Below are 22,604 nucleotides of genomic sequence, written 5' to 3' on the forward strand. Positions count from 1 at the left end.
ATTAGATCACATTTGGGGCATTTAGACTGGTTGTTTATAGGGATATTTAGGGACCAATTTGAAATTCTTTCTGGTGTATAATATAAAAGACATATTGTTTTATATTGTTGTAGCCTTAAGCTAGAGGGCTGTACTAGGTTATTGATGCTACAGAGAGAAGCAGAGATCTTTTCAGCAGTTATGTCAATACCCAATTTTGTGCTTCACTTCATAGCAAGTTTCACACAATGATCCGCCTTATAAGAATGAAGGCATTTGTAGCCCTCACGGATAGATGATTTAGTCTTTACTGAGTAAAAGCAATTAAAGATATCTGAATCGGAAATTTCCCTCATATTCAGCTTGCGTATTAAAAAAATCGCGGATTTGCATATACTTAAACCGCATGGTTTCAGTCATTTTACTTAAACTTTACCCTTTTGAAATAATTAGGGTCGTTCACTCTCGCTAAGAACTGATTAGAGTATGCACCCATCATGAACTGATAAAAGTAGTATTGATTGTTTGGATTAAATAAGCTACGGAGGTGACCAAAAAAAGTTGCAAAAAAATATAGCCTGAAATCGGGAAAGTTCAGCCCGCCTTTATTAAATGGAAGCTTGGGTAAAGCAATTGATCGGCGTGATTTTTTTGTATCCCCAGATCAAGCCACTAAAGATCCCATCTAGTTTAAAAAAAAAAAAAAAAAAAAAAAGAATAATTAAACACGTAGTGGAATGGACCTAAATAAATAAAGAAATTTTATCAATACCTTCATTTTGATTAAATTAATTCGGCTGACAATACGTAGTGGGACCTTGGGCCATTTTTTCAATATAACGGACACTTATTTTAATAGAGCCTCATAATGGAGTATGATTATTTCACTTATTTTAGATGAAATTTTGTCACCCAGATATGTAGCTGCCCGGCATATTCCTTGTACTGAAGCCTGGGGTTTATACTTCGCTATTATAGGTGTTTTATTTATGTTTAATTTAGATCCAGAAATTGCCCCAAAACTATTGGCTTCCTCAGTTATCCCGTGTAGAGCTTCTATAACATCTGTAGAATATATGGTGACATAGTCAGCGTAAGCTGTAATTTTTAAAGAATGAAGGCCGAAATGAAAAGGAACGATTTGCGGTGGAGTCTGTAGTTCATTGATAAATGGTTCCATACTGAGTCCAAACTGCAAGGGTGACAAAGGGCACCCTTGCAGAGTGCCCCTAGATATTGTAAAATTAGAAGAGGTCATACCAGCATAGCTGATTTTAGCAGTTGAGTAACCATATAAAGCCTGTATCCACCTTAAATATTGGCCTTTAAAACCGAAAGTTGTCATTACGGCCCACAGATAATCCCACCCCACTCGGTTGAAAGCTTTTTCAGCGTCCAGCAATACCATACCGAGTGGGGTGGAGTCAATCTCTGCTACACCAAATGCGGTTATAGCCATATTTACATGGGCTGTTGTGTCCCTGCCCATGACAAATCCATGCTCTTGAGGATTAACTAATTTTGGCATGAGAGGAGCCAATCGTGTGGCAAAGACTTTAGCAAACACTTTTGCATCCGTGTTAATGAGTGAGATGGGTCTGTATGACCTACACATTAGCAGGTTTATTCTTTTTTAGAAAAAAAAACTCTTTGCGATGTTCCATGAATTAGGAGCCTTTCCGCTCTGACCAATTGAGTTAATATCCTGACAAAAGAGGGGGGGGGGGGGGGGAGTAATTCATCAGTACAAATTTTGTATAATTCAACTGTTAGCATGTCCTCCCCAGCAGCCGTGCCTGATGGCAGAGAAACAATTGCAAGTCTTATTTCGGTCATAGTGATGTTGTTAGTTAATTGACCAAGTCCTATTTCTCTGCTGTTGATCATTAGTATCCAAATACATTTTTATGCTATTCGTGGTAGGATGATTTTCTGGAGTATACAGAGTTCAATAATAATTAACACATTGCTCCATTATCTGGGCAGGCTGGTTATAAATAATGTTGTTAGGTCCCTTTATTGTTTTAATTAATGTTTTGGCCTTATCATCAGTGACTTTATATGCCAACATTTTTCAAATTTTATCACCACTCATATTGAGACAGTTGATATTTGTGTAGTTAAACACTGCTTTTCTCTCCGAGAGTGTCTATCATAGCAGACCTAAGATTCACTAATTTATATTCGGTGGATTCCGGGTTGGTGGCAGCATCCCGGCGCCATTTGATGAGAGATACTGCACAAGGCAGACCTGACTAAATCGCTTTTAAAAACTTAATTTCTGCTTTATTTTTGTAATACTGTTGTTTTTATTGATTACTGTGGGTAAAGCGGTAATTTTAACATCGATTGCATTTCAAAACGCTGGCGAGCGTTTTTGCATCCAAACGCGTGCAGGGCAGCTGATTACTAGCGCCACTTGCTTTCTCACCTTTGCCAGCGGCCCCTCTGCCCCGTTCCATCGCGGCTTGTTGCCGATTGAGTGGAGGGCGGCTCACCTACCGCGGCTCCTAGTGCCGGCCTGGTGGTGAGAACGGGTGCCATATTGGGAGGAGTCAGAGAGCACTGGGACCTGTGGCAGCGGTCCAGTCGCTCGAGGCTCCCTCACATAAAACGTGATGTGTTGGAGGGAGCGCAGCGGGCGCGACGGAGGCGCGCCGGAGTCGCGCTAGAGTCAAGCTCGTCTGCGCTCGTCCGCGAGCGTCCAGGGCCAGGGGCCAAGGATTCTGTTGGTCCCTACACTTACACATCCGCTGAGTTACAAGCGTTAAGACCTATTTCCACGATGTGTCCCCCTGTACCTCTTAACACGACGAAACGAACATCTCGTCTTGGCATTAGCAATCCTGCCAATTTAGTTGCCGATTCTGCCCCCAAATACGCGGTGTTGGAAACCACACCAAGTACAACTTGTAATTTTAGGTGCATTTATTTAAATACCCGCTCTATGATCAGACACCAGATGGATATATTCCTGCTGCTATCTGATATAAAACCGGATTTGCTGTTGCTAACCGAAACATGGCTCACTCCGGATTCCCTACCAGATATCTTAGCTGCTTTGCCTGCGGACTATTACATCCTCTCAGCAATTCGTCCGGCAGGTAAAGCTGGGGGTGGAGCAGCCATCATTGTCAATAAGAAATATCAACTTAGACAACTTCCCTCTCTACTCTTACCGAACGTAGAGAATATAGTTGCTAAATTCTGCTAATGGGACACTTGTAGTGGTCTTATTATATCGCCCACCTCAAACTATGGCCACATTTCCTTCCATTCTTGCCGAGCAACTGGCTACAAATAATTCTAAATTACTTTTGATAGGGGATTTGAACTTTTGGTTTGACAATACAGCATTAGACCCTCAAGCAGCTGAGATGAAGGACCTTCTGAATGACATTAATTTAATACAACATATCGATACTAAAACTCATCAGAAGGGCCATAGCCTCGACCAAATCTGGTCTCTGAATTTACCCGTACATTCCATTGATATTAAACCTTGTAGTTGGTCTGACCACTTTAGCATTAGTTTCTCCTTTTGTGTTGATAAAACCCCTCAATTTAAGCTGCAAACTACCAATACAATTCGAAATGGACCTCCATGGACATGTCAGCTTTTTAAAACTTTTTAAAAACTACTTTGCCTGTACAGAGTTCCGATGTGGAGACAGCCGATTATAGGCTTAAATGTTAATGGCAGTAGTTAGCCATTCTTTATGCTCCTCTTACTCGCTTTTGAAATTCACATGGCGTGGACGCACATAAATGGTTCACGCCGGAGTTAAAAAAATTACAACTAGAAGTGAGGCAGCTAGAGAGAATCTGGCGAACTAATTATTGCCCCCAAGCAAGGATTGCATACTGCTCAACTAGGAAAACCTATCAGAAAACACTATATACTCACAAGACTGATTATTTCTCTACAAAAATTATAAATGCGACTAATAAGTCGAAAGAAATTTTCAGGATTGTGACTGAACTGTGTAATGATGATAGAACCTCTCCCCCGGTAGTTCCTTCACAAACACTCTGCAACTCGCTGAATGATTTTTTTTGTGAAAAGATATTATTGATTAAGGACAATTTATCCAAACTTCCTGTCTGCGCCCCTATGGATGATATTTTCTTTAATCCTTTAACATTGCATTCTTTTCCTTTAATTGATAATAAAACCTTTTTAGATCTACTGATCAGAGTCAAATCAGGATCTCCTGAGGACGTTTGCCCCCCCCCAAATAATGAGAGAAATTGGTCGGGCAATTCCAGACAGCATGATCCCTTTGCTCAACAATTCTCTTATGTCGGGGATAGTCCCTAACAGCTTCAAACCGGCCTTATTGATTCCCCTTACAAAAAAATCAGGTATTGATTCTTCAGATCTTTCCAACTATCGGCCAATATCACTTCTACCCTATTTATCTAAGATCTTGGAGGCTCATGTCACCAATAGCCTTTCAAATTTTGTGGAAGACTCTGGTTACTTACAACCTAACCAGGCAGGCTTTCGGCCTGGTCATTCCACCGAGGCAGTGATACTGGCCGTTCAGAATACATTAAGGTCTAATGCTGATAAGGACTCACACCAGGCCTTGGTGCTTTTGGATCTGTCTGCAGCATTCGACACGGTTGACTATACCATTCTGGTCAACCGTGTCGAACAGGCCGGTCTTCGTAACTCAGCCTTGGCCTGGCTTAAGTCTTTTATATCAGAACGCACCCAGTCTGTTCGGCTGGGATCTTTCACAGCCCCTAAAAATTATTCCCTTTGTGGGGTTCCTCAAGGATCTTCCTTGTCCCCTTTATTATTTAATTTATATATGCGGCCTCTCTTGTTCTCCTTAAGAGAGCACAAGGTTACTGTATATAATTATGCAGACGACCTGCAGTTGGTTTTTGCATTAAATTCACCTAATGCGGCCGAGGATTTTCAGGCAACCATGTCTCTTATTCAAAGGTGAATGTCTTTAAATCATCTTAAATTAAATCCGGGGAAAACCGAACTGATCCTGCCTGGGAAGAGCGAGATCAGTTGGAGCCCACGTTTCTGGCCGTCCGACATGGGTTCTCCTCCAAAAAAATCCCAAACAGTAAAGAGCCTGGGAGTGACTATTAATGAGGACCTGACCTTGAAATCTCAAATTGGAACGGTGGTTTCCTCTGGTTTTTTTCAACTGAGGAAGATCAGGAAAATTGCACACTTCCTCACTGATTTGGCTTTAATTCAGGTAGTCAGTGCTCTAGTTCTCTCCCATATTGATTTCTCAAACAGCCTCTATCTGGGTTCACCAATTGGTCAACTTAGAAGACTGCAATACCTGCAGAACCAAGCTGCCAGACTGATCTGCAAGGTACCTAAATGGGAATCAATTAGATCAGGATTAGAGAACTTGCACTGGTTGCCCGTGGTACAGAGAGCCACATTCAAGGTAGGCTGCATTATTTTTAAGGCCTTGGAGGGCAAGGGCCCAATGTTTATTAGACAACTGATCGAGAGATACAGTCCCTCACGAAGTTTGACATCAGCTCATAAAGATTTACTTGAGGTCCCCCGATTCAAGAAGAAACGACAGGGAGGTAGCTGTTTTCATTTTTTAGCTGCTTCCTTGTGGAATTCCCTCCCTTTGACTTTGCGACAGAGCAGGGACCTTCTTGCTTTTAGAAAGGCATTTAAGACTTTTCTTTTTACACAGGCCTATTTGAAATAGCGACTCTTTTTTTGGTATTCCTTGTTATGTTTTTACTCTCTCCTCAGTGCCAAGAAGCTTTTGGGCGTACGCGCGCTTTACAAATTTTAAATAACATAACATATCCCATTTCAACAGTATTTTGGGAACCTTGACACAAGGCTTCTGCTAATTGTTTTTCCAGTGACAGTATATTAGTGGCCATAGTTATAGTCACTTTTCTAGACTCTGAATTCTGTCTCCACACAAATGTTACACAAACCCCCCTATACTAGCCTTACAGGCATCCCAAACAACAGTGGATAAAGTGGAGTTAAGGTTCAATTTGATAAAATCTACGATGTGTTCCTTGAGTTGCAATATGAACTCTGAATCTAATAATAAATACATAGGAAATGAAAATAGCCTTGGACCCTGGTTATTTTGTGAAGTATTGAAAACAAGAAGAATTGGATTATGGTCTTAAGTGACCCTTGGGCATATCTCTATGGTACTAGTATCTAAAATCCTATCCGAGACCCAATCCATATCTATATGTGACCATAGCTTATGTGGTGCAGAGTAATGGGTATATCCCGCCACATTAGGATATGTAATTCGCCAGGCATCCTTTATCTTTATATTGTGTACGCGCCCTACTTCTAGAATAGCAGCTCTTGTCTTACGCATCCGTTGAAAAGCTCCCCGCCGGGTGGTATCTAACTCATAATTCATTATACAATTAAAATCTCCCATAATTATATGCTCTCCTTCCCATTCCAACAGTTCAATATTTAGCCGGTCAAAAGTAGAAGGATCATCAATATTTGAGCCATATATGACACAGGATACATATTTACAATTTTCCAATACTAGTTGAGCAATAGCCCATCTGCCACCTTTATCCAGAGCGCTTTTAACAACCTTCAATCTAAATTGCTTCAGTTTTAGAATGGCGACCCCTCTGACTGAAACATTTAGTGCCGAGCTATTACATCATAACCCAGTTGCCCTAGTAGCTTCCTGTCTTTATGAGCGATATGGATCTCTGATAGTAATACTAGATGGGGGTTATACATTCTAACCTCCTCCTGAACTAGTCACCTCTTATTCCTACTATTGAGGCCTGCAATGTTCCAGGCTAAACATCTCAGTCGTTACATTTCGCTGATTTACTGTCCCTTTCCATTCTGACCATAAATGTTATTGTTTCCCTATTGTCACATTCAACAAATCTCATTCTTGTGGTATTTTAAAAAATTTTACCCCCCTCCCACAATCAACCACCCCTACACCAACCCATTCCACCCCCCCTCTTGTCCCTTATGGGAAAACACCCCTCTATATCCTGCTGCCGCTGTCTGGGCAGCCTTGCAGAGAAGCAGCATCGGAGCCCCCCCCCCCCATGCAACCCTAAGCTATTACAAGACAAGGAAGAAAAAAAAAGTTTCTCTGATGATTTCAATAGATTATGATTTATTCTAAACAAAGAGTGCTTAAAGGAGAAGAAAATAGAGAGAAAAAAAAAGAAAAAAGGAGCAAAAAGACATAGTTCAGGGATGATACAGGGCAGATCCCCATTAGCTAGAGATTCATAGGCTAGTTTCCAAATACCAGTTCCCTTTTAAGTAAGCGACAGAGCTTGCTGCAGCATGAATATTCTTCAGCTAAACTTAAAGAGTACTTGCTCGGCTTCCCTATCATCTGTGAAAAAATATATATGGCCACCCTTAATTACTTTAAGACGAGCTGGTTCCTGGAGGAACACCTGTCCCCCTAGAGATTTAAAAGGATCTATAAACTGGCGCAGCTTCCATCGTTTTCCCATCGTATCAGATCGAACAAAGAAGGTAACATTCTCTGTTATGACAGGGGAATTAGGCCTAGCTTTTAACGATACTGCTCGTCTCAGTAAAAAATTCCCGAAGGGACGAGGAAATTTGCGCTCTATTTCTTTGGGTTAGAGGAAGTCTATGGACTCTTTGAAGCTGCGAGTCCCAATCCCAGTCTGACAGATCCGGAAAAGCCTTCTGGAACAATTTAACTACATATGTCCTCGGGTCTAACCCTTCTGGTATTCCAAAAAGTCTCAGATTTTGCCTCCTTGGATGATTCTCCATTTATTCCAGTTTATTCTGAAGACTCACAATCTGTGCATCATGTTGATTAGTGAGAGTCTCTGTACGAACAAACGCTTCTTCTACACCCACCACCCTTTGCTGCAGTTCTTTGATTTCCTGTGTAATCCCCCCAAGTTTACTAGTCCTCTCCTGTAAGGAATTTTGCATTTTACTATTGTCTTCCCTCAGCTGCAGGAAGTGTGGTTGTGCTTCCTGTCGAAGATCTGTTAGAGTCTTTAAAATCACATTGTGGGGGGAAAGAGTGGCCTCTGAGTCTTCTGAAGCTGTTTGGACTGGTAAGTCGGTTATGTTGACTGTAGATGAAGTTGTAGGCGGACTGACCTCAGAGTCAGAGCCTATTACAATGGCTGCTGTAATGTTGCTAGGCTTAGATAAAGATTGATTGCAGACTCAAAACACTATCACTTCCATAGGCCCTCCGATTGAGGCCACTGTGCTGCCAGGAACTCTTGATGCGGAAGCTTGTGTAAGCAGGCATGGGAATCTATGGCGATGCAGGAGGCCATGATGCAGAGGAGGCACATCACTGTTTTCAAGGTAAGATAATTTGGCAGAAAGAGACAGCAGGAGCTGGAAGGCTTGGACCTCTGTGTGACTGGGATAAGCTTCCCCAGTGATTGACCGAGTACAGTAGTGCCCTGAGAAAGGGCTGTTTTTGTAGGGGTTGGAGGTGAAAATATTGGTTAAACCTAGATCATGGAGGAAATCTAAGGTCATCTGCGTGTGAACCGAAAACTGCTGCTTGCTTCCACTCAGCAAGTCAAGATATGGGAAGACGTGGACGCCTTTTTTCCGGATATGGGTGGCTACTACTGCAAGACAGTTGGTGAAAACTCTGGGGGCGGTGGTAACACCAAAGAGTAGAACTTTGAACTGAAAGTGCCCACTCCCCATGAACCTGAGGTCGCAACGATGTGCAGGGTTGACATGATATGGAACTAGGCAGCCTTCAAGTCGGGGCAGCCATGAGGTTGCCGTGCTGCAATAATGGAATGAGGTCCTGGAGTGTGACAATGTGGAAATGCTCCAAGAGGATGTACTGGTTGAAGGGCTAGAGGTCTAATATGGGCCTGAGAGACTGGTCTTTCTTGGGAATTTAGACAGTATAGTGAGTACACATGTATGCCATGTTGTTGAGGATAAGTGGGCTCTATGGCCCCCTTGAGTAAGAATGCGTTCTGGAGGAGCGGTTATTCTAATGAGAGGAAGTGTTTGCAGGGGGATTTGTTGCGTAGTGGGGCAGTGAGCTTCAAGCAGTAACCCTGGTCTACAATGGACAACCCATTGGTCTGAGGCGATGTTTCACCATTGTTGAAGGGACACAGAGACATCCCCAGACAGGTGTTGTGGGATCGGGGAGGAAGAGGAAGCCACTGCTTGGTGGGTGAGGCTTCCTCAGTATCCCCATACCTACCCCTGAACTTGGAATGGTTTCCCTTATAGGCACTCCCTCAAATAGACCCAGGAGGCTTGTAGCTGGTGGTGCTACCTCTGATAATAGGTAGAGGCCTCTGGGGAGGTGGCTTAGGCACTGTCACAGAATTGTGAGTGACGAAAAGTTACATGGGAGGATAGAGACTGGATAGCTCCCATTGTGTTGGCTGTGACTGATTTTTTTGGACTTCTGGCTTGAAGCCAAAGACAGAGCAAAGTGTGTTTTTAGATCAGGACACTGGAGTTAAGTTCTCTGGCAGAGGCGTCAGCCACGTCAAGAGCACACATGATGGTGGTGTTGGAGAATCTTCGCCATTCCCCTATCATTTCCTGTGTTCATTTTTTATATTGTCCCTTGACCCTGCTCGCAGGGCCGGTCGCTCCACGCACCGCACGGCTCCCCGTAGGTGACCAGGACTTCTGCCCCATCGCCACAAGATCGCCGCCGCACTCGTGCTGCTGAGTATTTTGCTTGTATTGCATCTGCCTTGTGCCCTGTTTGTTTCCTGCTGACTGTTTATTTTCTGGACTCTCAGTAACTTTACCGCCTCTGTGCCCCCCGCTCCCTGCTCCCCTGCGGCCCGCCCCTTTTTCTTCTGCACCACGCCCCCCAACGCCAATTGGCCGCCCTGCTCCCGCCTCCCAGCTGCTCCTCCCTCCCACTTTGCCATTTATGGAGGACGCCGCGCGGAAGCGCAGCGGACGCGCGCAGCGGGTGCGCAGCTGGTGTGCCAAAGGCAAGCCCGTCTGCGCCTGGACCGCGCCCAGCGCCAGAACCCCTGGACCTCGTCGGACCCAGACCAACCGACTGACATACAACACCGCCACCCTCAGCGCACTCAACACCGGACGAGCGCCTGCCTGCTATCAAGCTACCCCCAGACGCACCCACAGACCCTTCACCTGTCAAGCCTGCAAATTCACCTGCCTCAAACCCCGTCCCCCGCACGCCAAAGCAAACCGCAACAACAATCACCTTAAGTGCATCCTCCTCAACACCCGCTCAGTTCACAAGCACGCCATCGAACTCTGGGACCTCCTCGACACAACAACACCGGACGTTGCCTTCCTCACGGAAACCTGGATGAACGCCTCCTCAGCGCTAGACATCACCATAGCCATCCCAGACGGCTACAAAATCACACGGAAAGACCGCATCAACAACACAGGAGGAGGGATCGCAATCATCTACAGGAACACCATCAGCATCACGACCAACGCCGAAGGCACCATCTCCTCCGCCGAACACCTACACTTCCAGATCCACACTGTCACCCCGGACCACCCTCAGAGGAACACTCATCTATCGACCCCCGGGCACACGCACACAATTCAGCGAAACCATCGCCGACACCATCGGCCCGCATGCCTTAGCCTCACCAAAATACATCCTCCTAGGAGTCCTGAACTTTCACCTGGAGAACAACGACAACACCACCACCACCACCCTGTTTGACAATCTCGCCAACCTTGGTCTCAAGCAACTGGTGGACTCCCCCCACCCACCTCGCTGGACACACCCTCGACGCCATCTTCTCCGCCAGTAACCACGTCGCCTTCAACCACTCCACAGGACTACACTGAACCGACCACAGTTGCATACACTTCACTTTCAAAAAGACTACATCTCACCACCATACGCATCGGATCCCCCGCAGATGCTGGAGCAGAGTCACCACTGACCAGTTTACCAAGTCACTGAGCCAGAACCCACCTGTCGACACCAACATACCCGACACCAACGACACAGCTCTCAACTTCGCACAGTGGATCACCAACTGCGCCGGCGACCTCCCCCCACTGAAAAAACCCACAGCAAGACCACCACCACAAAACCCTCATGGTTCACAGACACCCTCAAAACCGCAAAGAAAACCTGCCGAACACTCGAGAAGGCCTGGCACCAAGAACGGACGACAGAAAACATGACAACCCTCAAAGCCGCCAACCACCAATACCATCAGCAGATCCGGACCACCAAGAGAGCATCGTTCAAAGAGCGACTGGGCATCACCCATAACAGCAAGGAACTCTTCAGCATAGTCAAAGAGCTCTCCAACCCCAACGCCAGCAACAACGACATCACCCCTTCGCAAGACCTCTGCAACTCCCTCGCCACATTCTTCCACCGCAAAATTGCAGACATGCACGACAGCTTCGGACCCCAAACTACTTCTGGACACCAAATCAATGACCCCCAGCAACACCATCAACTCCTGGACCCCCATCAGCACTGAAGACACCACCAACGTCATGAGCACCATCCACTCCGGCTCCCCCTCCGACCCATGCCTCCACCACATCTTCAACAAAGCCGGCACCACCATCGCACCCCACCTGCAAAACGTCAAACCGCTCCGTCACGTCGGCGACCTTCCCTGAAAGCTGGAAACACGCAGAGATCAACACCCTCCTGAAGAAACCCACAGCAGACCCCAAGGACCTCAAGAATGTCCGACCCATCTCTCTCCTCCCCTTCCCAGCTAAAGTCATCGAGAAGACCGTCAACAAACAGCTGACTGCTTTCCTCGCGGACAAACACTCGCTCGACCCCGGTCCGGATTCCGAGCCAACCACAGCACCGAGATCGCCCTCATCGCAGCCACAGACAACATCAGAACCTTGACAGACAACAGGGAAACAGCTGCCCTCATCCTCCTGGACCTCTCAGCAGCCTTTGACACCGTATGCCACCGCACCCTAATACACCGCCTCAGCAACACTGGAATCAAAGGAAAGGCCCTGGAATGGATCCTCTCGCTCCTCTCCGGAAGAACCCAGAGAGTCCGCCTCCCCCCCCCTTCCAATCCGTGGCCACCGAGATAATCTGCGGCGTTCCTCAAGGATCCTCCCTCAGCCCAACACTCTTCAATATCTACATGAGCCCCCTCGCCACAGTCTCACGTAAACACATCAACATCATCTCCTACGCCAACGACACCCAGCCGATACTATCCCTCACCAAGGACCCAGCCACCGCCAAAACCAACTTCCAGGAAGGGATGAAAGAAGTAGCAGACTGGATGAAGCACAGCCGTCTCAAGCTCAACTCGGACAAGACAGAAGTCCTCATCCTCGGACAATCCCCATCTGCCTGGGATAACTCCTGGTGGCCCCTGGAGCTGGGAACCGCACCGACACCCACGGACCAGGCACGCAACCTGGGTTTCATACTGGACTCCTCCCTCACGATGAGCAAACAAGTCAACGCCGTCTCATCCTCATGCTTCAACACCCAGAGAATGCTTCAAAAGATCTTCCGGCGGATCCCCACAGACACCAGAAGAACAGTCACCCAGGCCCTCGTCATCAGCCGACTGGACTACGGGAACGCCCTATACACAGGAACCACTGCCAAACTTCAGACTAGACTCCAGCTCATACAAAACGCTGCCGCACGACTCATCCTCGCCACAGCCACATAACCACCCACCTGAGAAACCTCCACTGGCTCCCCGTCAACAAAAGGATCACGTTCAGAATGCTCACCCACGCACACAAAGCGCTCCACAACATGGGCCCGACTACCTCAGCCGACGCTCATTCTACACCCCCACCGCCAGCTTCGCTCCACCAGCCTCGCCCTCGCCATCATCCCACGAATTTGCAGAACCACCTCCGGAGGAAGATCATTCTCCACCTGGCAGCGAAGACCTGGAACTCCCTCCCCCACCCACCTACGACTGACCCAGGACCATCTCAGCTTCAGGAAGCACCTCAAGACCTGCAGTAGAAGTCGACTGAAATTTTGACTCTCAGGTGCCCCTAGGTGACGGAGCCAAGACCCCAGAGTTTGTTGAGGGAGCGGTCGGCATGGATGTGGGCAGTGTTTCAGGTTGCTGGCTCAGCAACAGGTGTAGAGTTGTATCTGAAGGCATAGATCAGTGCTGCCTATTGCTGGGAGGCAGTGGCAGCCCAGAAGACGGTGTCCCCTATTTTGAGTTTGAAGACTGGCCCTGGTGGGGCAGTGAGTTAATGGTGAAAACTCATACTTACTGTTGCCATTTTCCAACGCTGGCCTGGCGTGGCCTGCAGGTCTGGGATCCCAGAGTCAGAAAGTGAATTGGGTTCTGGACTAAAGGCTGCAGCTTACTCAACCTCATCTTCCACTTCTTCTCAGACGTCTTCCCTAATGATGTTGGGAATATCACCATCTTGGTACAGTTCCATTGTGCAGCAAGCATTCCTATGATACTGATGGTCCTTTTGGAGCGGAAGCCGAAGCAGTCACAATAGGAGTATTTGTTATGCTCCTGTGGCAGGAAGAGGTTACAAGCTGCATGTTGATTTGCCCACACGTACTTGGAAAGGCACTGAACAGTGGCGAAAGGGGTTTTTTGCCATTACTTTGATTGCATTCTTGATCCAATTGAATTCGCCCAAGAGGGGCAAAGGCACGAGCAGGGTGTTGACGAAACCAAAGACGCCGATGCATTGGAGGAACCGCCGCAGAGGTGGTGAAAACTCAGTGCAAAGACGGATTGTCCAAAGTTGTTGGGAGTGGAAGACTCAAGAAGCCCTGATGAAGCGCTCCACATGGCGTCAAATCAGCGGCTCAGCAGAGCATGTCCAACCTCAATAGCATAGGAAAACAATCTGACTATGGAGTCGATGCCCATGCACATTACCAGTCTCAGGAAGAATCACTATACCGTATGACTCAAAAGATTTCTTCGAAGAGAAACAAGTTGTACACGTCCGATCAAAAAACTAGATGGCATGGGCATTCAGAGCATGCATATCTACTGCTCTACATGCCATGAACAGGTTTTTCAAGTTACAAGCTTCCTATCAACAATAAGTTAAGTGCCAAATGGATGTTAATTGAGCATGGAAAAAGATAAGAAAAGTGAGGCATGGATATTCACAATAAGACCGTTTTTCCTAGGATTCGTATCTAATCTGATTACATTTGAAATTAACGCCAACTGCTAGCTGTGTTGGTGACTGTTCACCAACCAGTGAGTTGCATTCTCTGAGAAGATACTTGCAAGTGAACATAGCTTGTGCGAATCAACTAACATTTGGTTGTAAGCTAATGAACATTTATGTTTATGGCCCCATTGTTTTCCAATGAGAAAATGTAACTAAAGTTCGTCTGAGTGACGTACTGACAGGCTACATTATTAACAACAGAACAATTCTGGTTAAGAGTTTTTCACTAGTTAGGATATATGGTGCAAATAAAGTGGACCATATATTATCCTTGCAAAAACATCAATACATTTTAACAGTGTCCACACTTCTTCATTTTCACCGTTGAGTATGCATTTCAAGTCTGGTGCAAAACAGACTCCACTCCAATGCATAGCTAAGCAGCTCTGGAAAACTAGAATAAACAGCAGGCTGCACCATGTACCGGAAATGTTCCAGATAAAAGGAAAAAAAAGGATGTCTCTGTAAATATACGATTCTTGAACGGTTAGTACAGACCCATCAGTCTGAGCACAGAAGTGGGGTCGGTCACTCAAAATGGCATCACCAATGTTCACGTTTCTACCGGATATATGGAAATGGATTCAAGTGCGAGGGATGGTAGAAGCGGTTTTAGCAGACTAGAGAATGCCCCCTCCTGTAAGATTAAAGACGCGTGTAAGTGCATCAAAAGGGTTACAGGTTTCCAGCTTTGGAGATCACTGGTCATCTAGGCAAAAATGAAGCTGAGGACTCGAGATAGTTAATGATAAAGAGGAATAGGAGATATATCGCTCCGCTAGAATTTTTAGGGAACTCACTGCAAGTAAAATATAGCACACCCCTTTTCCAGTTCCTTAACTTGTACCACACTTTAAAAACTTGTGCAGCTCGATTTAAAAAGAAAAAAACATAAATAAATCCAGTTTGTGAAATGTAACTTTTCATATGAAAGAACTGATTATAGACTTCAGATCAAAACAGGTTCTGCAGACCTTTCGTGTAGCATGCACCAATGCTGAAGATATGTGGGTGATAAGTAGGTGCTCACCTTCAGTTTTTTCTTCTACCCAGTTATTAATTTGTCCTCTGGCTCCTTCATATTCCTGTTGGAAGTCAACTTGCTCTGGCTCTGACAGGTAGTATTTATTGCAAGAATCCAGGAATCCCTGAAAAAAGGAGAAAGGTCAAAGTGGGGGGTTACCAAGAGATCAGTCAAAATTTCAGTCTACGTGTGGAACATAGTAGCCTCGGTCGAAAATATCAACAAGGCGGTAACTGCAGAAATAACCAAAGATGCAAACCTCTCATGAGAGAAGCCTGCAGAGTGGACAGAAGGTACAAGATAGTTGGGTCAGTAAGGTGACTAGAAGAGGCTTTAAGGTGGAAAGTGTGCATGCTTCTTTTCAAGGGCAGAAACATCAAGGTAGGGAGGTAAAATACAGAGGAAGCAATAGTAAAATCAAAGGTGAGAAGCAGCAAAAGACCGAAGTGACAACTATCAGGAGGTGGAATAATAGTCATGCGAGATTATGTGAGATTTCAGTACAAAATACACTGGCGTGTGAGTGAAGGGCGAAGACAGTTACAGGAGCATGGTGCTGCAGAGCAGGGCTAGAACTACAGATCTGGCACAAGTGTAACTGCACTGTCACCAGTAAGTAGTAGTAGTAGTAGTAGAATTGTATATAACCAAAAAAAAAAAAACAAATATACACAAAGCTATTAACATCCTTAAAATGATCCACCAGTTATGAGTTGATAAATGACATTGACAAAATATTAAAACATTACATAAAAATAATTAAAATGCATTATACTTGCTAAAGTGTCTTATGCTAGCAGCAAATACTATTTTAGCAGCATTTATCTAAAGTGACATGTGTTAGCAGTAGGTATTATAAATACAAATGTTTAGCTGTTTTCCATTCGCAAGCAATAATAAAGTGCAATGTGCATCACTAGATTAGATTGTACTACTAGCCCCTTAAGCTGGTATAACATTATACTTCAAACAGCTCTCCAGTTATATTCCTAAGATATTTTACCGCAAAATACATTTACTTCGTCCATCAACTCTTTTGAATTTCTTTTCTGCAATAATGATGAACTTAACAAAAAGATGAATAAGTTTAATATCGACCCCACTCAAACAGGTAATAATTGCATTCATACATACTCCTAGTTCATTAAAAATTGGTTTAAGGATAGACTTCCGAGCGTTTGCCAAGGCTGGGCAGAAAGTTACAATATGCATTAGTGTTTCCTCCCTTAGCCCACAAAGCCTGCCTCGATGACCATTTATTATCCCATTTTGGAATTCCATCTTTTGTCGGATATCTTCCCAACCTCAAGTGCATACATGTATTCTTAATCAAAGGTCTTAGATGATATGACAAATAGGGTTGGTGAGACAACCAACCAAAAGAGTTAGCAATTGACCAGAAATGATTTTTTTTTCCTTAAGTCCTCCTGATCCGCTATAGTCGTTAGTATTGCAGCCGTTTGATTAATTTCTTTCTTAAAGACTATTCTACTCTCATTTCATCTACTAATTTGGAGCATTCAAAAATTACATAAGCATTCATTTAAGTACAGCTGCCAATTCTTCGAATATTCACCTTCTGAAATTTCGAGCCAACACAGCTTTACTAAAGATCCTTCCTCTGAACGGACTAATGATAATATGGACTTCAAAAATTATGATTGTCGCGCCAGTAATTGGTTCTTCAATCCAAATTCCAATCTTATATTGGCACGACTGATAGATTTAGGGATCTTAAGAACGGTTTTATATGTCCTAATTTCTACATCGTCGAGCAATTTCGCGTCTTTGCCCCTAAAGATGATGGAACAATAGTCCAAAGATTGAATTAACTCTGCTCTCATCACCTTCATTAGATGTTCATAGTTAGGGCATGATAATTTGTCTCTTAATTTTCTAAAGGCAAATGCGAGAGAGGAACCCCTGGGTTCAAGATTATTAAAATGCTGCCTAAATATCAGTCCGTCATCAAAAGTAGTCCCTAGATATTTATATGATTTAACATTTTCAATTACCAGGCTGTTGATCTTCCATTCTTTAATCCTCGGTTTCCCTTTTCCCATAGTCTTTATTTTTGTCTTTTTTATATTAATTGTTAGTCCATTTTGTACGACATAAGAATTAAAAGAATCGATTACCTTTTTAACCCTATGATTGTTTGGCTCATTAAGATGGTATCGTCTGCATATTGAAGATACTTAATCTCCTTACCATAAATCGAAGGCGAATGCGATTTAATATTTTTAAAATGAGCTGGCAGATCGGCCATGAAAAAATTAAAAAGGCAAGGAGCCAAAACACAGCCTTGTTTCAATCCGACATTAGTAGCCAAACGACGGGTCATATGTTTTCCATCGACAATTTTGATCTGCACCCAGGTTTCACAGTATAAAAGTATAATCATTTTTAGTAGAGTTTCCGATATACTCCAATTCCTTAACTTCCACCAAAGAGTATTTTGTGGCACAGAATCAAATGCGGCTTTTAAATCAATAAAACACATATATAATCTTTACATCCTAGTTCTGGCTCTCACACCTAATAGGGAGAATAAAATCAAATTAGTATGAGTTGATTCACCCCTTCTAAAGCCAGTTTGAAAGTTGGGAATAAGCTACTCTTTTGTGGCCAAAGCCTCTAACTCATCCAACAGGCAACTGGGGAAAGTTTTGTATCTAGTGTGATTAAGCGATTATTAACCGATTATCCTGGCGGCCACATTTGTATATTGGTTGTATAATACTTCCATGCCATGATAACGGGATAAGGCCTGATTTAAGTACATCATTAAACAATTACTTAATTTAGCTTTAAATATTGCATTCGGAATACCTGGCGCTCCACTGGATCTAATCTTATTTATCACTTTTTTTTACTTTATCGAGCGACCAGAGCTCAATATCCACAGTACATTGAGGGGGATGAGTACAATCCGGCCTCCCTCCATTTGTTATTTTATACATGTAGGTAGGACCATTACTATTACCCTTGTCAAACGCTGGGCCTTGGGTATCGATTTTTTAATTCAAAAAGTTATGTTATGTTAACTTTATTTTGTATAACGCAACGGCTACTCCAACGGAGTGTCCCGGCGCTTTATTGTGGCAGCTCAAAAACATAACAAACACAGATACTCAGAGAACAACTGAACAGCACAACTAAAGAGTAAAAAGCCACGTTTTTAGGCCTCTCCTAAAAGACAACAGATCAGAAGTGCAACGTAAGGCCAGTGGCAGAGCGTTCCAAAGCTGGGGCGCCCTCAAACCAAAGGACCGTCCCCCAATCCGGGCCTTCCTGACTCGAGGTACCACAGCAAGAGACAGAGAATTAGAGCGCAATGCTCTGACAGGACGATAGAAAGCAAGCCTACGTTGGAGATATTTAGCTCCAAGACCAAAAAGCGCTTTATGAGCCAGGGTCAGTGCCTTGAAAACTATCCGCTTGCGGATAGGCAACCAATGACGTACCTGTAAAAGACCGGACACTCTGGCTCGCCTGTGAAGGCCAAAAATGGCACGTGCCGCAGAATTCTGCACGACCTGTAATCGCTGCAATAAATAATCCGGAAGACCCAGGTAAAGTGCGTTGGCGTAGTCCAATCTGGAGCCTATCAAAGCTTGCACCGTTATCTTCCTGTGCTCTTCAGGGAGCAAAGGAAGAAACTTCCGGAGCATCCTAAGGATGCCAAAACATGAGCCCGTGAGGCCGAGAATCTGAGATCATTGTCAGATTGTTGTCGATCTTAACTCCCAGGTTTTTGGCCACCTGGGATGCCTGAGCTGGGGGAAACATGTCTGTCGGCCACCATGCATGCCAATCAGGGTCCGCAGCACAGCCAAAAAACAACACCTCCGACTTGTCGGAGTGACATTTAAGGCTGTTGCGCTGGAACCAGTTGACCACCACCCCGAGACAATCCCGAATGCTCCCTTCATCAAAATCCTCCCCTTTCCTACATGTGAAGAGAAGCTGGGTGTCATCGGCGTAGGAAACGATCTGGGCCCCGTACAACTCCACCAGTGCCGCCAAAGGGGTCATAAAGATGTTAAAAAAAGTCGGGCTCAACACCGAACCCTGCGGAACTCCGACTCCCAATGGCGGCATCTCAGCAGAACCCGGGGGGGACCCAGACCATTTATCGACGGCCAGCTAGAAAAGATGTAAACCAGCTGAACACCGTCCCCCTCAGACCGATGTTGTAAAGTCTGGCGAGGAGCCCCTCATGGGGGACGGTGTCGAAAGCCGCCGACAGATCAAGCATAATAAGCATGGCTTTGCCTCCAGAATCAAGAATCTCCCTAATAGCTTCAGACACCTCTAACAACGCCGTCTCGGTACTCAAATTGGGCCAGAAGCCAGATTGAGACGGGTGCAGCAAATTATTAGACTCCAGAAAAACTGAGAGCACACTATGAACGTGCTTTTCCGTAATTTTTGGCAACGCTGGAAGCAGCGATATAGGCCTATAGTTGGCCGGCGCCTCAGGATCTAACCCCGGATTCTTGAGAAGGGGGGGGGGGGGGATCACCATGGCCCGCTTCCAGGCCTGCGGGACCATCCCTTCCCTCAAAGAGCGGTTCAGAAGTGGGTTGAACAGTGGATTAACCACATCAGCCATCCTCGCCAAAAATTTGGCCGGACAAGGGTCAAGCGGTGACCCAGATTTAAGGTTGGCTAAGAGTGCCCTTGATGTAGAGAAAGAAATGGGCGGGAAGACTGACAAAACCGAGTCAGGAGTAGGCACAGAGTCTAGCCCAACCCCACAGCTGGGATGAACTTCCACTGACTTCCCCAAAAAGGAGTCCTGGATCGATTTGATCTTATTAGTAAAAAACTGAGCCAGATCGCAGGCCCAAGACTCAGAGGGAGAGGTTTGAGAAAGATGAGATCTAGGGGTTATGAACTCCCTTACCACCGTAAAGATCTCCTTGCAGGAGTTAGAAGCTGCCTCAATCCTTCTAGCCAAGAAGTCCTTTTTCTCGCGAAGGATGTCGCGGTGATAGGCTTTGATCACAGTCCTGTATGCAAGTTTAGCCACCGGGTCATACTGGGAGCGCCAAGCTCTCTCAGCCACCTTACACTGGCGGCGGGCGGAGAATAGCACTTCCGTGAACCACGGAGCAGAGACCCGTTAAAAAGTAGCCTTAGGCACCCGCACAGGGGCAAGATCATTCAACCTATCTGTCAGCCACAGCTGCAAGGAGTCCACATCCTGCTCTAAGTCACCTGTGAGGGGACACGGATGCTCAAAAAAGGCCTGAGCTAAGGTCTCAGGAGTCACAAGATGGAGTGCCCTAGAGGCAGACCCCTGTGGTCTGGGCGCAGTACTATACAGTTTCTCTCTACCACGAATACAGAACCTAGCGAGCATGTGGTCGGACCAAAGCACCGGGACAAGCGCTATGTCCTCCAACGGCGCAGTGGAGAAAACCTGATCCAGAGTGTGACCCTTGTCATGGGTGGGGCCAGATAGAAAAGGCACCAGACCAAGGGGAGCCGTGATGTCAGATAGCTTAATCACATCTGGACCTCGCCCTCATACATATGGAAATTAAAATCTGCCAACACGCAATGCTCCACCCTCAAAGCTAACCCTGCCACTGCAGCTTGGAGATCGTCAAAAAAAGATCCCACCGGGCCAGGGGGTCTGTAGACCAACAACCCACTAAAAGCTTGATGGGGGGCTAGAGTAATGGAAAATGCCAGGGTCTCGGAACTTGCAATTGGTTCCATCAGAATGATGGAACAGGTAGCCCGCTTATCTACAACAAGAGCCACCCCCCCTCCCCTCCCCTTCGGTCTATCTTGACGGAAGAGGTTATACTGAGATGGAATGTCCGTCAAGATATACGGATTGGAAGACTCACCCAACCATGTTTCCGTTAGCAACACACACAGTGGTTGTTCCGTCGCAAGGAGATCATAAATCTCCAAAGCGTGTCTGCACACAGATCTGGTATTGAGAAGTAGGCAGAGATGTTTAATTCCAGCCTCTTCCCTCTGTGGCATCACGGTCGGCACCCCGACGGGTGTCCAGCCACATCCAGGACAGAGCCTCTTACCCCTATAGCGTCCAGGAAAACAGAGCAACAAGTACCAGACATGTTTTGCAGGGAGCGGAGTTCCTGCGACGAATAATAGCCCATCCTGCTAACCCCTGCGAAGAGCTCAGGGGCACCCGGCCCGTCCGCCCCTCCGCCACCTCCGGGGCGCAGACAGGCAAGACTCAGGCAAGACTCAGGCAAAGCGAAGGCCGACCCGCTGCGCGATCCCGCTGTGCTCAGAGGACTGGTTTAAATAGTGCCTCCAGGTAAGGATCAGAGCGCACCACCAAGACACTCAATATGGCGCTGAAAGAGCGTCAGTGCCCTTCCCAAGATGGCGCCCGTTTGTCCAACTCGGGAGACCCCCGACCACCCAGGAACCGGGCCCGTTCAAGTAGCGGTGTTCTACAAATTAATGTGCAGGTAAGGGGAGAGCCCCAGAAAGCCCTTCAGATAAAAACAGGGGAAACGAACAGAAATACAAAACGAGGATTTAAAAACGGAGCGTGCTCTCCACGCAGCGCCAAAGCTGTAATGAGCTGCCAGCACCTGGCAAACGATTCCTATCAAGGTGCAAATACTGCAAAGATCGCCTTAAGTAGTGCCTCCAGGTAAGGATCAGAGCGCACCACCAAGACACTCAATATGGCGCTGAAAGAGCGCCAGTGCCCTTCCCAAGATGGCGCCCGTTTGTCCAACTCGGGAGACCCCCGACAACCCAGGAACCGGGCCCGCTCAAGTAGCGGTGTTCACCCAACTTGCTTCATCTACATTAGCACTATTGCTTCTATTATAACCATTCTCGATCTTGTTAATTATGCTTCAAAATAACCGCAGATCTTTGGATTTACAAGCATGATGTATCTTTGCCCATGTTGATTCCTAATGAGCTTGCTTTCCTCTCCAAATTTCCCGCTTATATCCCTGTTTTAACTCTAATTTTAAGAGATATAAACAGCGATAGCCTTTTTTTATTCCTGTACAGTAATCCTATTGCTTTATTAAACCTTCTTTTTAGATATAGTAGGTGGAAAGACCACCACCCTGGTTTCTTAGGGTTCAGCGTTACACCCCTAGAGGGCTTATCCCTAGCAAATTTAGCCAACAATTCGTCACACAAATGTGACCATAAATCAACCATGGATTTCCCTTCACCATTAGCAGACTGCACATCCTGTATTAAACAGCTATGGACTCCCAAAATATTTCTCAGTTTTTTCATTCCATCTTAGCCTTTAAAGATTAAAAGCTGTTGGAGCTTTTTTCAGAGTCCTAGTTTCTGGCAGATATTCCAGAGCTAGATCAAAGAGAACCACTTGTGGATTGTGATCACTTTCAATCCTTGGGACTATCTGGTAGCTTTTTACTAAATTATATAATT

At 45.6% G+C, this 22,604-nt stretch overlaps 1 protein-coding gene across 1 annotated transcript in view; it reads right to left on the reverse strand.

Moving 5' to 3' along the window:
- Positions 1-22,604, reverse strand: part of LOC144807000 (serpin-like protein HMSD) — a 109,748-nt gene that overhangs the window by 9,615 nt on the left and 77,529 nt on the right. Inside the window, exon 4 of the mRNA XM_078673057.1 lies at positions 15,186-15,303. Coding sequence (XP_078529183.1) covers positions 15,186-15,303 — 118 coding nt within the window. The remainder of the gene's footprint in view (positions 1-15,185; positions 15,304-22,604) is intronic.

The sequence above is a fragment of the Lissotriton helveticus genome, unplaced genomic scaffold (genome assembly GCF_964261635.1).
Source record: "Lissotriton helveticus unplaced genomic scaffold, aLisHel1.1 SCAFFOLD_761, whole genome shotgun sequence".
NCBI lineage: Eukaryota > Metazoa > Chordata > Amphibia > Caudata > Salamandridae > Lissotriton > Lissotriton helveticus.